The 18,880-nt window shown below is 39.8% G+C and overlaps 1 protein-coding gene across 1 annotated transcript; it reads left to right on the plus strand.

The window, feature by feature from the left end:
* Positions 1-8,212: 8,212 nt before the first annotated feature.
* Positions 8,213-17,725, plus strand: LOC108686867 (AT-rich binding protein-like). Its single transcript, XM_018192363.1, has 2 exons — positions 8,213-8,255; positions 16,901-17,725. Exon 2 carries the CDS (start codon positions 16,985-16,987, stop codon positions 17,723-17,725), a length of 741 nt encoding a protein of 246 aa, XP_018047852.1. The 5' UTR covers positions 8,213-8,255; positions 16,901-16,984.
* Positions 17,726-18,880: the final 1,155 nt, after the last annotated feature.

Here is an 18,880-nt window from a genome sequence, read left to right on the forward strand (position 1 = left end):
TAGAATACACTTTTACTTTGTTAAGTATGCAAAATAAATCTATTTGGAAATCCATCACATTTATTAATATAAAACATTGTCGTTAAGAGCGATATAAAGGCTCGTCCCCCCGAAGTCGACCAGTACAATCCATTTTGTACAAACTTTAAGCCTGAAATCAAAAACAAGATCTTTAAAATTTATTTAATCTGCGCACAATAGGTCCATTCTTTGTAAATTGATCGTAATCTTTTCTTGAAGATGTTCTATTCTTATTCGTCAAGTTCTTCTAATTTATGAGAACTATTTACGATAATCGAGAAGTTGTTATCAAGGAAATACTAGGACGAAGCGACAGATCTGAGCAAGAATCGGAGGTTTTTGTTTCGTTCGCGCCGAAGAGGCGGGAATGCGCAGATACGATAAGATTATAATGAACCGAGCATGATTTTCGCGCCCTTCACCCCTTCCATTCCAGTACACGTGACAAATGAGCATTTTGCCAAGGAGAATGCGCATTTCGCCGATAATAACATGTCGGCAGGTATTCAGAAGGATGTGCGTAATTACGGGTGACGCGACCTACGACAGAATCGCCAGTGGATGCTTCTGCTGAAACGAGCATATATGTATGATGTATTCACCGGGCGCAACTTTAACCCCTTCTCGAATATTAGTTTAGTAGGCAATTTTACTTTTGTGAAAAATACATGTAAATTATGAAAATACCTTTCTTTGAATTTATTAGATTGTGTTAATAGAATAATATATTTAATGAATTTGGACGAAGCATTTTTGTCTTGCGAAAGTAAAGACTTTGCGTAATATTTTACGTAATAGGTCAAAGAGTGGCGATAAGCTAGCATTATAAGAATGTGGAGTATCGAATTATTCTGCGCGTTGTCACTCGAAAAGTAAACTTTGTCTTTGATTCAGATTGAATTATTACACTTCCTTGCACGTTTTCCGACACGCTTTGTAATCTGCATAAATATGTGGCTAGTGAGCGCGTTTTATCCCGTCGGCGTGAGAGATATACGGCGGAAAGGTGGGCGCGGAAGGCGACTTTACGACTACGCGCGCGCGTCGATAGATACGAAGAACAGAAGAGAGATTTTCTCGGCGAGAATCGGACTTCGATCTGCTTTCACGACGTCAATAGTAGAAAGCCATGCGTAAGTAAACGCACTCGTCCGGGACCAATCCTTCGTCTAACGCGATGCTGAAAGATGATTTGCTTGGCAGTTAGTTCTGCTAGCGTATTCGCTGATACAGGATATGCTTGTAATTAATTCGCTACACACAATACGCCACGGATCATGAAAGTGGAGCTAAGAAATCGACCGGAAGAAAAGTATTTATATATTTCGAACCATTCGCAGAGGGATTTCACCCCTCTCAAAGATCGTCGTTTCTCCTTACTCCTCTTCTATCATTCAAATCACCTACGTAAGTGTGTGCATAGCCACCCACGCTGTACATAAGCATGCAGAGATCGTGACGATTCCCACGGAAAGAGGCGCGCGGGTTTGAATTATCTTTATCCACGGAAAACGTTGCGTTCGAGCTATCTCTAAGAAGAAGATTCAAGCGTAATTCGAAGAATTCAAATTGGTCCAGGTCATTTGGTTCGTACCTTTCGAAATTCTCATCCCAGGAAAACACTTGGGCTAGGCTACGAGCGATTAAACGTCGATTGGTCGGATCCATATACGCGCGTTCGGGATCCACGAACGAGGAACGAATCCCTCCCTGAACAGGGTCGCATCGTGCGACGTAGCCCGAGGCTGTCCTCTCTTGCTGGGTGCCCATTTTTCACGAGGTCTCTCTCTCTCTCTCTCTCTCTCCCACCTCGTATTCCTCTCTCCTTCCCCTTTCTCTCCCTTCCTTAGACTCTTCGACTTCCCTCTTTTTTTCCTCTTTTAATTCCATGTTCTTTTTTTCCTTTTAATCTCCCTTCGTGTAGCGTAGCCAACGCCCGTTCTCTTCGTCACTCATGTAGCTTCTCTTTTTCTCCTCCTCCTCCTCCTCTTCTCTCTTTCTCTCTCTCTCTCTCTCTCTCTCTTCATCTCTCCTTCTCTTCATCTCATCATGGACTCACGCATACGCCCTCCTCCTCCATCCTCTCTCCATCTTCGATGTTCTCCTCTCCTTCATGTTCCCTCTTGCTCTTTCAATTCCGAGTCCATCTCCGTTCGCGCAACTACGGCAGCAGCGGCAGCAACTTCGCTCTCTTCGGCATCCGGCGTCCAGCGTAGACGTCTCTTACCCGTATAAGAGAGAATCAATCGAACGTACATATATGAACGTACTTCGTCTCAGCGAATCTCTCTCGCAGATATCTTTCTCGCAATGGTGATAGAAAGAAAGAAAGGAAGAAGAGACGAGACGATAAAGCTCTCTTCTCCATAAAGAAGAAGCTCTTTTTCTCTCATTCTCTTTCTCTCTCTTTCGTTCATCGCATTCGTCACGTCCGTTCGACGAGAGAGATGAGAGGAGAGGATTTGATGTGTGCGTACGCGCGTCTGCCTTACGATGACTCGGAAAGATGCCTCGATCATCCAAGGCAGACAATTTCAGGCAAAAGAAGCTTTCTTTATAGCCTGCGTAGAAATAAGTCGAATAAAAAGAGATACTATTGTAAAACAAAAACTTATAACAGATATACATGTATCTAAGATATCTTTCCGTCCCATGAGACATCTATTATCATTCGGCCAACGCCTGTTTAGCGAGTATATTCGATGAAATGACTTCACGTCCTTCTGTTAGACATCCCTTTCGGATACGGTTTGTGGTATGTGGATATCCTTCTCAAGGTGGCAAGATAAAGAGCGAACGTTATAAAATCGAGGCGAGAAGGATAAGAGGAGAGAGAGAAGATGGAAGCGGCGGCCAGGGCTCAGATACGATAATCTTACGTGTGCGTGTCCTCCTTCTCGTTTCTATATCGCGGTCCTCTCTGCGGCTACCCTTCTCAAGGTAGTAAAACCGAAGCGGGACGGAAACTACAAGAATGAACTCCGAAGTAAGAAGGACGCCAAGACGCCGCGATAACGTACGTCTGCGCGACCGTCTTTGTCTCGCTTGGACCATCGACCGCATGTATCCTTCTCAAGTTAGCAACGCGGCGCGAAGCTGAAACCAGCGAGAGAACGAAAAAGAAAGAGAGAAGGAAAGAAAAAGAGGAGGTAAGGAAAGAGAAGAGAAGAAAGAGAGAGACAAGCCAGAAAGACGGTGAAATTGGACGGAGAGACGTGATGATGCACGTGTGCGTACACCTCGATCATCTTCGTTCCTCCCACGGCAATTCTCGTCGGATATCCCTCTCGGCAGGTAACTGAACGAAGAGGAGAAGATAAAGAAGTAGTATGTTAGAGAGAGAGACGATTACAGAAACACGATAATGCCGGGTGGTCAGGATCCCGCCTTGTTGATGATTCGATGTTCTGTTTGTATCTGTGTAACACGTCGCGGAGAGATAGTTCCATCCTGGTCGCACTCATCTGCGAGAGCTACAAGACTGTCCTTGTCATGCTGGCTACCTGCACACCAACCCCACTAGCCTCCTACCTGTACCTATAATATTCATCTGTCTCTCTTTTTCCTTCCCCCTCTTTCTCTCTCTCAACAGTGTCTCTTATCCACTTGCACTTTGCCGATCGTCTCACAGCCGACCACTCTCACCGTCTTCCTTGGGAGAACACTTGAAAAGAAAGAAAGAGAGGAACGATGGTTCGCCAGAGGAGCTTGAGGGTCTTCTACCATTCTCTTCATCTTTTCTGTCTTTCTCCATCAGAAGGTGGGAGGGCGAAGAAACGGAAGAAAGAGAAAGAGAAAGAAAAAAACGCAAACGCCGAAGGGAGATAGTCTCTAAGGGAAGGCGTTATGCGCAGGTAAACGCAAGAGCGAGAGTGAGGAGAGGACGAGGTTCTGGAGCGAGGGAGGATGGAGAGACCGTAGACGGAAAACATGCGAATGGGGACGAGTGGGAGAGAGAAAGAGACAAAGAGGGGAGGGCAGGCGATAGAGAGACGCGCGATCGTGTGTGAGACGCGAATGAAAGGGAGGGGGGGAATTCGAAGCACGGAGCTAACAGCGTGATGCTGGGAGGCGGCAGCGGCGACGGCCATATTGCTGATCTCGAGAGGCGAAAGAACGATCCGAGAGAGCACCGTGAAGCTGCTGGGTTTAGTGGTCCAACCCAAGGTTTTAACGGTTAAAATACTGTTTGTTGCTTCAGGCAAAGTTAGTGAGTCCTAGTCTTTTTTATTAAAAACGTTTAAATTTCAAAATCTTTCGTATAGTTCAGTTCGGTTTCTAAGTTTTCAAGTTTCTCAGTGATTGTATGCGACGGTCGTCGTTGTCGCGCGCGTGAACGTGCGAGTGTGTGTCAAGCCGGTGCGCGATTATGCGATTGAAAGTACAAACAGGATACGGACAAGTCCCATAGGATACTAACGCACAAATTTGTGGATTATCGATTTTTAGCGGTACGCTAAAAATATCGAAACGAGTACGGAACGACCGAATGTGACACTTGAGACTCGGAGAAATGTTAACGTAATAATGTGCGCGTAGTGAATCGCGATAGTGACATCAGGTGAACAGTCGACGCGATCAAAGAAGAGTTTCTTACCGAAATATTTCGCAGAATAACCAACAGCTTCACCGGTCAAAAACGAGAGTCAACCAAGCGGACAACTGCGGGCCCCCGAAGAAGGGTGCCCTGAAAAGAAGAGTAGCCCCACGTTAGCGAATTCGTCAAGACGACAGACGCCTCGGTCTATGGAGAAGGTGGTGACACTATCATCCATTGAGATGTGATCCAGAACATAGGAGGGACACTTAGTAGTTTGTAGTTGGTCCCCATCTCCCCCCTCTATCACCCTATTACCCCACTAGCCCCCTCGTGACTTCTACCACCTACTCTACCTTCCCCTCTCCCCTTGTATACATGCACGTGTGATAATCCACTTCACCGGTAAAGCAACCACCGGATCAGCAGCTTCTCTCGCGAATACGCCGGCTACTCTACCGCTCGACGACACTCCTCCCTCCCTTTTAATACGATCCTAATGAGTGAGTATTATCTTCACATCGTCATCAGTTTTATTTTATTATAGTCTAGGCCTTACTATAGCGCGCGCATCTTTGTCAATAGCTGGAGGCTACCTGCGCGATGACGCACAGGTGACGTGCAGGTGACCTACCGGTGAACAAGTGGACACGAAGAATTGTAGACCATGAGATTACCGCACGATATTCTGCCGGCAAAATGCTTCGTATTTTCTTTTTGACTTCTTTGTCGCTTATCAACACTTTAACGTATGGTTACCTTTTATAATATGTAATACACGATATCAGATAGTAACAATTTGGACGGATAAACTCTCTTTATTTGAGATATTTCATAAAATGTAAAAATATATATATAACTACACTTATAGAATTACATATAGCTATGCTAGTTTTGTATAAGTAGAAAGATTTACAGAGACAAATGATTTTTACAATAATACAACTCCGTTTTACTTCATGTACTCAAATTTAAGTGTAAATTAATAGTCAAAATTAATAATTTAAACTAATAGTTAGAATTAACGGAAAATATAAAAATATAAACATACTCACATATTCACAACACTTTGACTGTGACACATACACAATGCATAAATATTTAAAGAATTGTTGTCGCATTACTTTTTTTCTCAAAGATATTCTAATCGATTTACTAAAACTTACTAAGGTTAAAAATATTACGAGAATTTTAGGTATGAATTGAAGCTTTGAATATTAGAAGAAAATCTAAAAATTTTTCGGTTATTTAAAATCTATAAATTTTATTTTTTTGCATTGAATGCGGAGGTCAAAGTCGATGAAAAAGGTACAAAGGTACAAAACGAGCAAATAATAGACCAATAATAGACCATCATTCTCGCTCGAGCATGAAAAAAGCTGCACGATATATCACAGACAAAGAAATATGCTTTAGTGTTACGTTAAGTTCTACTCAAGAAACTTAACGAAAAAAAATCCAGAGTCAACATAATTCGGATTTAATTAGAATTGTAATCCTTAATTAATTAACAAAAAGCGCGAATGAGAAATGTTACATCATTACAAGGATCTTAAATCAATAATTTAATTGTATTTTAAATCGAGCTACAAAAAGATAGTCTGCAAATACAAGAGTATTATAATAGTTTAAGTTATCAGACTATGGCAATTCAATAAAATAGATATAAAAACTTAAATGTCGTTAATCTTAACAATCGTTTATGCCGCGTAAAAAAACCACGGATCCGAGAGCATCACTCACATTAAAAAAAAAAAATAGATACGATTAATAAAGCCGGAGAAAAAGTATTTGTGGCACGTAGTATTATCTATACAAAAATCAACTTTATGTGATAGATGCAAGCTGGAGAAAAAAAATCGCGCCTCTTTGTCACGGTCAACATCTAAGTGAACACCATTAAGAAATTATAAACATATTCTGACGTCATCCGTACTCAAAGGGAATCACCTGGAACTCTCACTAGATCTCTAGAAATTCACTTTCGATACACTTAACGGCAATTCCGCCGTTACAGCTGCATGCCATGGATTCTAACCGACCAAATCGCGGTCGGCACGATTGCAACACCGCGATGCACACCGGCGCGATGATAGGTCTAGAATCTATATCGGCGGCAGGTGTAACGCACGATCAAGGCGTCTGATCGCTGATAGACACATCGCCTTCGCGCGACGCGTTGACGGAAGAAGACGCTTCCTCCTCTTTGTACGACTCGACGGAGTCCTCCGTTCTCCAGAGGTATCGTCCACTGACGCGAAGCGAGGGCGTACAGGTACTTGAAATACAAACGGACCCACGGTGGTGGGTCCAATCTGATGCAGGGTTCCCTTTGAGAATCAGGTTAGACCGGCTCCTCTGAACCTGCTTCTCTGGCTTCTCGTCTCCGGTTCGCGGTTGTATACCGGCCCAGTACATACCTACTCCTTCTCCCTGGGTCGCCCCAATCTCCTTCTTCCGCGTAGTAGGTAGATACCTACCTACCTACCTACTTTCCGCCGCCACCCTCTTCGATTTATCTCTGTTTCTCTTGGTCTCTCTCTCTCTTTTTCTTTCTAACAACCAGTCTTGTTCCTTCCTCGCGAACATCACCACGTCTCCATTATTGACGACGCGCAGTCTAAGAAAGAGAAAGAGACAGAAAAGAGGAAAGAGAAAGATACTGAGAACCGGCACCGTCCCGTGTGTTCACTCTCGATGGTCCGGCTTCCTCGTTACATCTATTATTATACCTGTCTATCCGTCAGAACGGTGCCCGCGAGCTGAATTCCAGTTTTACGCGCGCGCCCTCCTCCACGCGCGCGCTCACACGCGCCTACTCCGCCGTAGTAGTAGGAGCAGATGAACGAGTCGGAGAGAAGAGCAAACCGACTGGTTTTGCTAACCATCCACCTGGACAAGACCGCGCGCGAGGATGTAGAATTCGCGGTGTCAGACTGGTTGACCGACATCCGCGCGGATCCTTGCCCGGCGATAAGTGAATAACGCCGAACCTGCTCGCTCACGCGCTCAGGTTCCGGTTTCCCAATCGCGGGAGTACGCATCCCGCGTGCGTCAAGCTTCTCCTCCTCCCGCGGGCCACGTGGCGAAACGAGACGTGGATTCTCTAGTTCCGGCATCCACTTGTTATGCGGAGAAAACATGGGATTACCTATTTGCATTTCCCTGATAATCGCTGGTTGCCGGTTCATCTTGTTTTTCGTTAAATATATATAGTCGTTAAATATGCGTTAGATTAGATTACTTATAATACAGTGAATAGATAAAATGTATTTGTAAGAAGTCATCAATAGCTATAAATTATTTTAATGCTGAAGATAACAATGTTGATAATAATTTTATCTTCTAAGCATCTTTTTTCCTTTGTATTTCTTACAGATTTTTATCGCCCGCTTTTCTTCAAACAACGTGCCATACAACCCTCAGCAACCTGTGATATAATACTCGATGACTAATTTACATAGACGTAGACATCTAGTCGAAGACTAGATCAGGCTGAAGGTTTCGTCGTCAAAAGAAAATTGCAATTCCTAAAGACAACGATAATTTAGCCGATCAGAACAAGCATTTAAGCATTTTAAGCACAAGGATTTTAGAAGATTATAGTACGAGAAGAGAAAAAAGAAACGGAAGACGGCGCCGGAGAATGTCGACGTGCACCGATGAGGCCGATAATGCACCCTGCACTTTGTCTCCGGTTAGTTACCAACTCTCATATTTTCGAATAATAAAATCTAATGCCGCATATTTTTGCATGACTACTATTAAATTGAATTATCTTGTGAAAACTACATTTCCTTAAAACAACAGAATAAGCTTAATACAAACATTTTATTTTTGTGATGCAAATGATGAACGAATAATTAAAGTTTCTATCTCCTAATATTTAGTTTATTTAATTATATTGTAAACTCTCTATCTCTATTCCAACGTGCTTTTAAAAGAATTCGAAGAATATATAATGATTGTTTATTTCTATATTACGCAAACTCAAGGAATATAATAACATTTCTAAGCTAAAACATTTACATAATATAATCCACATAGATTATCGTTTATGTAAATTATCTACCTCTTTCCTTCTTCTTTTTATTGTTCATTCACTCATATCACCTTTCTCCATTTACTCAACCACCCATAGCGCAAAATAATGAGGATGGACCGAAGTATTATTACTGGTCATGAAGAGAATTTCTGGAACATTTCTGAGATGCCAAGATTTTAAAATAAGTTACAAGTCTGTGCGTACACAAAAATATAATCTGTCAAGTCTTATTAATGTTAAATGATAAACCATTTATGAATTTTCAATTTTGATGGTAAAAGAGGCAAAATCCTTGAAAATAATGAACCTTGAAAATAATATAGCTCAAAGATAGCAAGCTGACGTTATTTATGTTTTGTCGTCAAAATGACATCTTTATAGTGTCATTTATGGCAAATAACGTCAGTTTGCTACCTGGGAAAGAATCAGTTTTATAAAACTACGATAGTTCAGAGTTTAAAAAATTTTTCTTTTAAAAAAGAAGAAATTCTACCAAATCGAATGCGCTAAAATATTTATATTTTATTATTCACTTTATTTATTTTAATGGCGGAAATTTTTGTTATATCTAACGTTTCATTAATAATCGAAATTTTTTATATTTCAATTTTTTCACATAGAAATCTATTGAACAATTGTTTCAAGAAATTTTACTTTCAATTGTGATATTCACTAAACTCATTTCCGATGTAATAATAAGGCAATATTCAAGAGTAAAGAAATATTTGTGCTTTCATGAAAATTTAATTCAAATCACCGCGGGTAGCTTCGAATTTTTGTAGCTTCAAAGAGCCTCGTTGCTCGAAAGTGAAATACATTGATCAGCCCCGTTACTCGCGATACGATGTTCTGCAATGAGAAACATGAGTATGGCGCGTAAGCCATTCTCCAAGAACATTAATAGCTCGACGGTTTATGGATAAATCCCCTCGGGCTTATTATGGATGCCATTTTGCCTACTGCGCGCGATTCGTGACCTCTATAAAATGGATTGAATATTTCAAGATCAAAGAGCGTCTTATCTTCTTATTTTATTTGACAATAAAAAGAATATAAAGGCAACGATCAACAACACGACAACTTAAAAATTAATGAAGGAAACGAAACTTTTTAATTTTTTTTTCTCCTTCACTGTAATAACATCATAATTACAGATCAACATAATTATCATTATTATATGAATATAAGTAGCGCAATATTAAAAAATCCGAAAATATTTTGCAATAAGATTAAACGTTCAAGCGAGGAAAAATTTTAAGTGAGAAAAATTACGAGGTGATTTTATTTAAAATACCATCGATGAACATTGTAACAAAGACTAATAAAAAAAAGTCATTTGCATTTTACTCTGCTTAAGCGTTGCGTGCAAACACGCGTGCATAAATCTTATGAAAAGACGAAAATAAGGACTCGTTTCGCACCTGCGTCTGGCGCCTTTTAATACGCGGTTAAATCCATTTATGACAAGCATCGCGGTGCATACCGGGTGTTCAAGTAGCCGTGTAAATATTATCGCGCTTCCGGATCGAGAAAGAGAACACCCGTGCGCTTCTTCATCGGAACGTGGATGGTCGCGTCTGGTTTTCATTAGTAAACGTGTACACGTTGATGTCCTTACGAGACTTCGACATTCTGAGATGTAGAAACGAACGATACGTTAATCGTTCATCCGTCTCTTCGTATATACGAAAGGGATCCACCTATCTACCTGTGGACAGGACTGAACGAAGAGATTCGCTGTGCGCGGTGATGACTCTTCAGATTTCTCGTACCTGATGGTCAAACGAAGGGAACCTTCGTCGATGATCGCACCGTTCATTATGGAGATAAGAAGTAAAGGCTCTTTAATAGAATTCCGAGCGACTGGTCATTTTGTATCTTCATTAACTTTTTCGTTAACCGTTTCATTATTGGGCGGTAGGTAAAAGAAAAAAAAAAGATAAGGCGAGTCCCTGTAATTCGTGCACGCAAATCTTTTCTTGATTCAAATGACTCATACCGACTACAAAAACGAGATTGAAAGCGGGTAAGAAAAATGTATCGAAAATAAGCATGCATGTTGGCGCGACGCCAAAATATTTTACTTACGAAACAAACTCGCGGCAAAAAGGGGAGAGCTTGATGAGTGGATGATAAGCGATAATCAACGATGACGTTAATTAAATAAGCCGTTCGATGTGAGTGCAAGATTAATAAATTTAAATCAGATTTTAATCAAAAGTTCACATTTTGTATCAGAAGTTACAAAATACTTAATATCTACTTAGCTGCGGTTATTCGATAATGTTATTCGAGCTGCGTCATTGCGCGATTATTGAAGGCAATACATATAAACAAGCTATATTAAATATTCGATGAACAGTGATGCAAAAAAAATTTCACTGGAATCACACAATCGTTGCAATTTTTGCTGCAATTAAGTTAAGACTAACGCATTCAAGTTAAGACTAACATTTCTTACGATTAAGAGCATTAACCACATAAAGCGAAAAAAAAGTTGCTTTACGAGCCTTTATTTAGATGCATGATAGTATATAAAAAGATAGTACATAATTTACAGCTCAAGGCTCAAAATTCCTAACTTACATTTATCGTTTAAGGAAGGAAAATATCTTAGAGATTATTAGATTTTTAATTTATTCCGATTTCAAGTTTCATTTACTTGTTAATTCAGTTAACGGTTAATGAAATCGTGGCTTCCTTTACAAGTCGAAGACTAATAGACACCAGCAATCCTCGCTAGAGGTAATACGAGCGATAATGTTTACGATAATAAAAAGCGAATCGCGAGAATATTCCGACTGTTACGGCAAACGGACGAGGATCGTACCCTTAAGATACAGTACCGCGAAAGAAAAGCATCTAACGATTCCACGTATCTACATCCGCGTTGCACGCAGCTGTGTACTGCGTCGCGATCGGCAATAACTGCACGTTGCAAGGGGGATGTACGCGCGCGATTCGCAGCCTACGGCGACAAACGAGTAAGAAACGAGAGAGATGTTCGAATACCCGCGAGTTTTAGCCATGGATGGATGGACCATTCGACCGACAGACACGTTGGACTACTGTCCGGCACGAACTCTTACGAGCACAGACCAACCGGCCAATTAACTGTTATTATGAAGAACTTCTTGCGTGTAAAGAGGACGCGCAGCATTCTAAACGAGCTGCAGCGCGACAACAATCCGTAGGATTCACGGTAATCATTTCGAGCTATTCGCGAAATCGCGATCGTTCGTCTTGTTTCAGAAGTTTTATCGCGATTTGACAACGTTCGAACGATACGTGAGAATGTCTTTGAGGATACGTGAGGTTGTCCTTATTTCTGTGAAATAAATTTAACGATAGTGTTTTTCATGTTATTAAAGGATGAGTCTTGAATGGATAACATAACCGTAAAAATTTGTAAAAGCTATAAAAGCTGTTTTTCCACGTTTTGACATGTAGCAAACAGTTCAATAAATTCAGATTTATTGTTGGACTCACCGGATTAGATTGCTTTTAAGCTAATAGATGAGGCATCATTAGGTGCAATTTTTTTTAATCTTATTCTAGGAGAGGAAAACAAAAAGTATCGATCAGATGCCTAGAAATAAATAAGTTTATTATTTTTACATTCCTCTATCTCTCATGAAAGATAACTAAGAAATTTAACTATATTAGTAAATAATATACTAGTAAAAAAATAATAACTATTAAATAAAATAAATATAAATTAAAAATAAAATAACCATTAAAAAAACCAAAAAACTCAAAAAATTAATTTTTTTTGGGTATTCTAAATATCCTATATATAAAAACTTAAATATAACTTACCACCTATCTACTTAATCCGGAAATTATTCTAATTCTTTTCATTTATAGGATCACTTAAATTGTGTTTTCACAATTAAAATCATCATTATTAATAATATATTATATTAATGATTTATTATTTCGATTTATTAATATTTGGAAACATTATGGATATGGATTTAATCATAATTTTCTGAAAAAAGTAAATATAAAACAAATATTAAAATGAAATACACTGAGAGAAAAATGCTAAAATATTGCAAAACAAATCTTACGATGTTTTCTTCGATAATTATTAGTTACGAAAAAATTTAATCGATAACAAAAAAAAATATATATTTCTACAAAATATACTCCATTAATTGTAAAAAAAAATTAAATAGATGACTTATTTGGGATATAAAATTTTTTTTCGCCGTATTTAAATATAAAAATATATTTCAGTGAAATAAACATATTTCCCACAAATAAATTTTTAAGTATCTTTTTCTCAGTGTAAGCACGTAGACTTATTATGACAGTACTTTGAAAAAATTAAGATTTTAATTTATAACGCTTTTTTATTACGAGTTTTTGATAGAATTGTATATTTAAAGATTCATAAGTAAATTATTAAAAAAAATTATTAAAAAAAGTTATTAAAAAGAAAATCAAATATGTTAAAAAAAATAATATTTTATAACAATTCACATTTTTTCGCCGCTGCGCTGGCGTAAAATACTTCATACTGAGAAAAAAATATCAAAGTATTGCAAAACAAATGTCATTTACGATGTTTTTCCGATATTTATTAGTTACAAAAAAATTTGATTTTGATGATAATACATATTTCTGTGAAATATATCTCATTAATTGTAAAAAAATAAAATAGCTTATTTGCTAAAAATAAAATTTTATTTCATCGTATTTAAATAAAGATTTATTTCAAAATGAAATAAATACATTTCTCACAGAAGAATTTTTAAATATATTTTACTTACAGGTAGCTATTCCAGGTTAAAGATTAATAATATTGTCTAAAACAAATAAATCGTCTTTAATGGATTATTTTAATTTACATGCTACAAGATGCAGATTAGATCAATGGATTTTTGTAACAGATTAAACGTTAGTCGATAGGAGATAATCTACCGCGGAATAACAGTGGGATCATAAAAGATACTTTTACGCTGATCACTCACTGCCATTTACATCCCCGTTGTCAGTTATTCGTATGAAAAACGAATGAATCCATACGCGATTCCTGCGGATCACCATTGAACGGCTATGTTCGATTCTGACCGTGCGAGCGCGATAAATTTCATCAACTGACATGGGATTAGATTTCGAATGAAGTCGGTACACGGCCGGGTATTCGTATTGCAGAGTACTTAACGTCGTGTAACGACTGCGGGAGGTTCATGTCGCGGTCGCGACTCACCGCGGGTCGGGCTGATTAATGTCTCCAGCCGGCGTATCTGGGACCCCTGACACCGTCGATGAAGCGTGTCGCGGCGGTACGATGTCAAGGATACAGTACCTCAGTAGCTCGACGACTTTAGGTAATGAATCTGCGGAGATTCCTAACGACATCGGGGAATTACGAGGAAATGCGCGTTGCAGCAGTCGAAATTCGCGAAACCGCAAAACCGCTTGCGGCGATATGACGTTTTTATAATATCCGTGCGATTACCGTTACATCAGGACCGTTTCGTCTACTAGACGTTCACGACACAATACCTGATATCTATGAGCTATGATTGGAAAAGCTATAAAAAATTTACTGGCACAGTAAAAGATGAAAATAAAATTGAGTTATGTACGAATTCCTCGCGTTTCTGCATGATTTTAACATAACGTCAGTATTTTGAAAAGAATTAGCTATTAATAAAACATAAAGTGGTCATACATACGTTCCCTGTTTAATATTAGCTATCTATATATGTAAAAAATAAAAGTGCATATCCGGTTTGTTAAAATATCTAAAAATTTAATTAGTTTGATACACACCTGAAAATAATTTTGTTGAATTAGCAAAATAAGCAGGAAGCACAAGCTAGTTGCTAGAATATCACAATTTTTTGCAACATTGCTCATCATGTTAAGTTTCATAATTATTTTGATGCCCGACAAAAATATTTTCTGATCTGTATCTAATTAAATCTTGTAATATTTCAATAAAATTTTTCTTTTCATGTATCTGTTGGTATTAATGCCAAAGATACAAAATATTTATACAACATCTGTAATGATATTACCTACGTAATCGGAATTAACATTAATACAACGTGTTTAATTTAGAATTATATATTATATACATATATACAGAGAAATGATTCAAATAACGTAGAAGAGAGGCCTCCGAAAATAAAATTATACTATGTAAAAAGCATGCAAAAGGCGTGAAATTACGATGTTATTAATAATAAGTTTGTCAGGCATATATGCCAGAAAGTCATAATCGTGAAATAAACATTGTTACCTTAGCTCATGGAGACACGTGTGGTCTATTCAGAGGCTCGCGTTTGTCCATTAACAATTTTACCCGTACCTACCGACCGTATTTCATCGCGCTAATCCCTGCGTTTAATCGTAGAATCGTGATTATTCATCAGCGGGTGAATTTACGACGATCAACGCGAGAAAATATAAGAACCGGTGACACTTAGGATTAAGTCCTGCGCATCGTAGAAAATGAATAAAGGAGAAAAAAGGATACTTTCCTAAGAGACGAGGAGACAGAGAAAGAGAGAAAAAGAATAAATTTTTGCGCTTAGGCTAACGGCGTGAGTAATTCACGTACAGCACCACGCGCGAGGCGCCTGAGCACTAAGAGGATGATTCATAATATTGTTAATTATGTTAATTGACGGAACCCATCGCTGCGGCTACGGGCTGCTGCAATATGCACGGGCCTTAATAGCACTGCCACGTCGCTTTGCTGTCACGTTACGAATGATGCCACGGTGACTGTGTGGCATCGGGCAACTCTCGAGGTCTCGAAGGTTTTGCCAGGAAAAAAAGATTAAAAAAAAGGAGAGGAGAAAGAGAAGGAAAGAGAGAGATTTCGCGTCATAACTTACCGGCTAGAAAGCACGATAATCCGGCGACACGTGGGAAATTCCAAACGACGTCATTACTGTACCGTATTCTTATTCATGCGGGTCACAGGGGTTTCCATGAGCGCCAACTTCGGGAATACTAGGATATAAGTGCATCAGTAATGCGACCGTCATCGTTTAACTGACCATTAAGTATACTTACGTAGGATATCTGTTTTACGCGTAATATATTTTCAGTAAAATCTCAAAAGACTTCCCTTCGCGCGATACTCAATCTTTAAAATCTCTTTTAATTCGTAAAGATTGTCTCATGAATAATTTTGCAATTTTGTCAGACATCCATCAACGATGGAGAAAATAATCTCAAAAGTTGAAATCTTATCTCATGTTATCATCTTCGCGAAATAAATACGTTGAATATTTTCCTTCACAGAAGAAGAAAATGAAATTATCTAATGTCATTATTTCCCGATGTGAAAATGTATCACGTAATCTTTGGAGGGGGAGGACAATATAAATCATAGCAAATAAAACGCTAATGAAAACAATTAATTAATGCCGACGATGTCGCGCGAAAATAAATCACCGGCTTTTCAGAAATGAAAGCTGAGGCAATCCTTCCTGAATTTCGCGACAAAAATGACCAATAGCCTCGCGATCGTCACACGATGAGTCGCGAATAGACCTATAATAGATCACGCTAATGATCGTTTGATCTTTGAATACTCTGAAAGAATTTCTTGATGCGTGTTACAAGCAATGAACATATGAGCGATTAATTACGACGAAAGGATGCCTGGTGGTACGAAATGCCTCGTGCTTCGGACCGCGCGAGAAGATATTAATATAATTTCTATCGCGCACACAGTTATTAGCATTCGAAAATGTTATAGGTTATTGCAACATACATACGGCGTTGCCCGGGACGCCGGGAGTTCGCTCGGGCGTATAAATCCCAATGTCGTAAACCGCGCGCCAGTTAATGCGATTAATAAATTAACGCCAGCTGCGCGCTGTGTTTTAACTTCGTTATCATTGTAAATGATTTAATTCAGACCTGCATGTGCACATGGGCGGCGACCGACGGCGAACGCGCCGTTTCGGTAGGAAGAAAAAAACGGAGCGCGATCAGAACATTGTGTACGCAAAGATCAAGGTATCTCGTTAATATTCGATGAAATGCAATCACAATACCTTCGCTCGATTATAAGAGATAATTTCACAATGGCGTTCGTTTCTTCCACTTTAATCCGGCGTGATAAAAAATGATGCTATAAATACATCTAGTATGATAGCGAAATTGTTATATATATAATTATATACGATCACTGTAGTACGCAGTACATTGGAATATCTCGATTAACAATCGCGATACCAAAAATCTATTCGACAAATAAAAATGGCGATATTGCAGTTGTTGCGATACATACTGCATGACCCTACCTATCTACATTACAGGTGCAGGAGGCACCAGTCTCACCAGCGTCCTCCTCTCTGAGCAACCAAAATCAAAACGAAAACGAGCAAGTCTTGCTAGCGACCATGCAACCGGTGAACGTGCTCGATCTGCACGAACCGCCGGTCGTACATACGCTCCATCCCAAGTACCACCATCACCATCATCGTCATCATCACCATCACCATCATCATCATCACCAACAACAGCAACACATCCAGGGCAACGATTCGGAAGACGTGCAGCAGCGCGCCGCAGCTGCGGACGACTCTGACGGCCGCGTGTCGCCTGGCACCGAGGTGGCCGCCGCCGCAGCGGGCAACACAACGCTTGGCGTCGGCGAGCACAAGATGATCGACCTGATCTATAACGACGGGCAAAAAACAGTCATGTATACTCACGACAAAGAGATCATTTACGAAAATGAGCACGCGGACCGCGTGCAGGTGGTCGAATACCCGCCACCACCGCCATCGCCGCCGTCACCATCGCCACCATCGGCCGGTGTCACGAGGACGACAGGTCTGTTGCCGCCGTCCTGCGTCACACCGAGGTCCGCCGCTGCCACGTCCGCCGCCGCTACTGCCCTGCATCTGCACCACTATCCGCAGCTGCAGCTGCAACACGAGGACGATCTGCCGTCGACGGTGCGCCATGCCGTCAACGCGACCGTGCCGAATGGCGGCGCCGCGACAACCACGACGACGGTTCTTGTGCTGCAGGAGCTCGTCGCGACCGATCCGGCCGCCGCCGGTGCAGCTGCAGCCGCACAACAACTGACACTTACCGCCGCCGCCGCCGCTGCAGCGTCCTTTCGCGCCGGGTAAGTCAAGTTTTTCCGTTACGTTTCGCGAATTTTCCTCGTATCCGCTCAACCAGTTGGCGTTTGATCTTTATCACACGTTATTTTCTTTGTCAGTCGATTCAGATTAGATAATCTTCGATATGAATATGACTATTCTTATAAATCAAAAAGTATACGTCTGCATCATATTTATTGATTCAGCGAAATCATTAAATATTTATATCGTAATGCTAAACGGATTATTAACTTGGTTGAAAACTTTAATCGAAATGATGCATAAACAAAAATCCTTATGTAACGAAATGGATCAGCGTATATATGCGAATAATATATAATGGGAGCAAAAATTTTCGTATATCATCTCATAGTTTGATTTTAATCGTGTTCGCGAATATTTCTTGAATAATCGTATGCGACCGAGTATTAGGTATATGTTTACGTCGCAAATCCCACGCGCATATTTCATATATAATTAAATCTGTCCTGTCCGTGTCACAGTCATCGAATAACATTGTATTCGAGACAGGTTGTAATTCATCCTTTCTCTGATTATTGACTCACAATGCTTCTTGCGGTTTGTCCTATCCGCACGGCAGATGCGACCGCAACGTTACAAACGAAATGTGCGGACACGAAATACTGCAGTGGGAACTTCGATGTTAATGTTTTTCATGAACAGGTATCTCCGGTATTTTCACGAAGTATGTCAAAAAATATATATTGCTATGTGCATTCGCACATGAGATTATGAATACATTATATTGCGGCATAAACTGATTAATATCGTGTCGTTGGTTGGTGCTATAAAGATAACAGTAAGTAAAAAAGATTAATGAGAATGAATCACGTTTGTTTGTAACGTTGCGAAAGACATTGGGAGAAAAAGGCGTGATTGCCGGATACGCGCATACTTTCCTTCTGTCAAGATTGCCTGGAGATATTCAAAGTGATAATATATTAAAACGAGAGGACTCGAAGACGCGACAAAGATCATAACGAAAAAATTGGAAGAATAAGCTAAATGTCAACTTCGGAGCTTGTTACAGGCTCACAAATGAACGTAAAGGAGTCAGTGCTTCGTTAGCGTACGTATTTACGAGTATACGATCGAAACAAGAATAATAATTGCGAACTTTTACGAGTTGCGCATTTCTATTCCCTTCGCAAAGGAACTAAG

The sequence above is a fragment of the Atta colombica genome, unplaced genomic scaffold, assembly GCF_001594045.1.
Source record: "Atta colombica isolate Treedump-2 unplaced genomic scaffold, Acol1.0 scaffold198, whole genome shotgun sequence".
NCBI classification, from domain to species: domain Eukaryota; kingdom Metazoa; phylum Arthropoda; class Insecta; order Hymenoptera; family Formicidae; genus Atta; species Atta colombica.

Bases quoted from the DNA above. Each gene is read 5' to 3' on its own strand.
- LOC108686867 (XM_018192363.1), top strand. From the start codon at position 16,985: ATGCAACCGGTGAACGTGCTCGATCTGCACGAACCGCCGGTCGTACAT.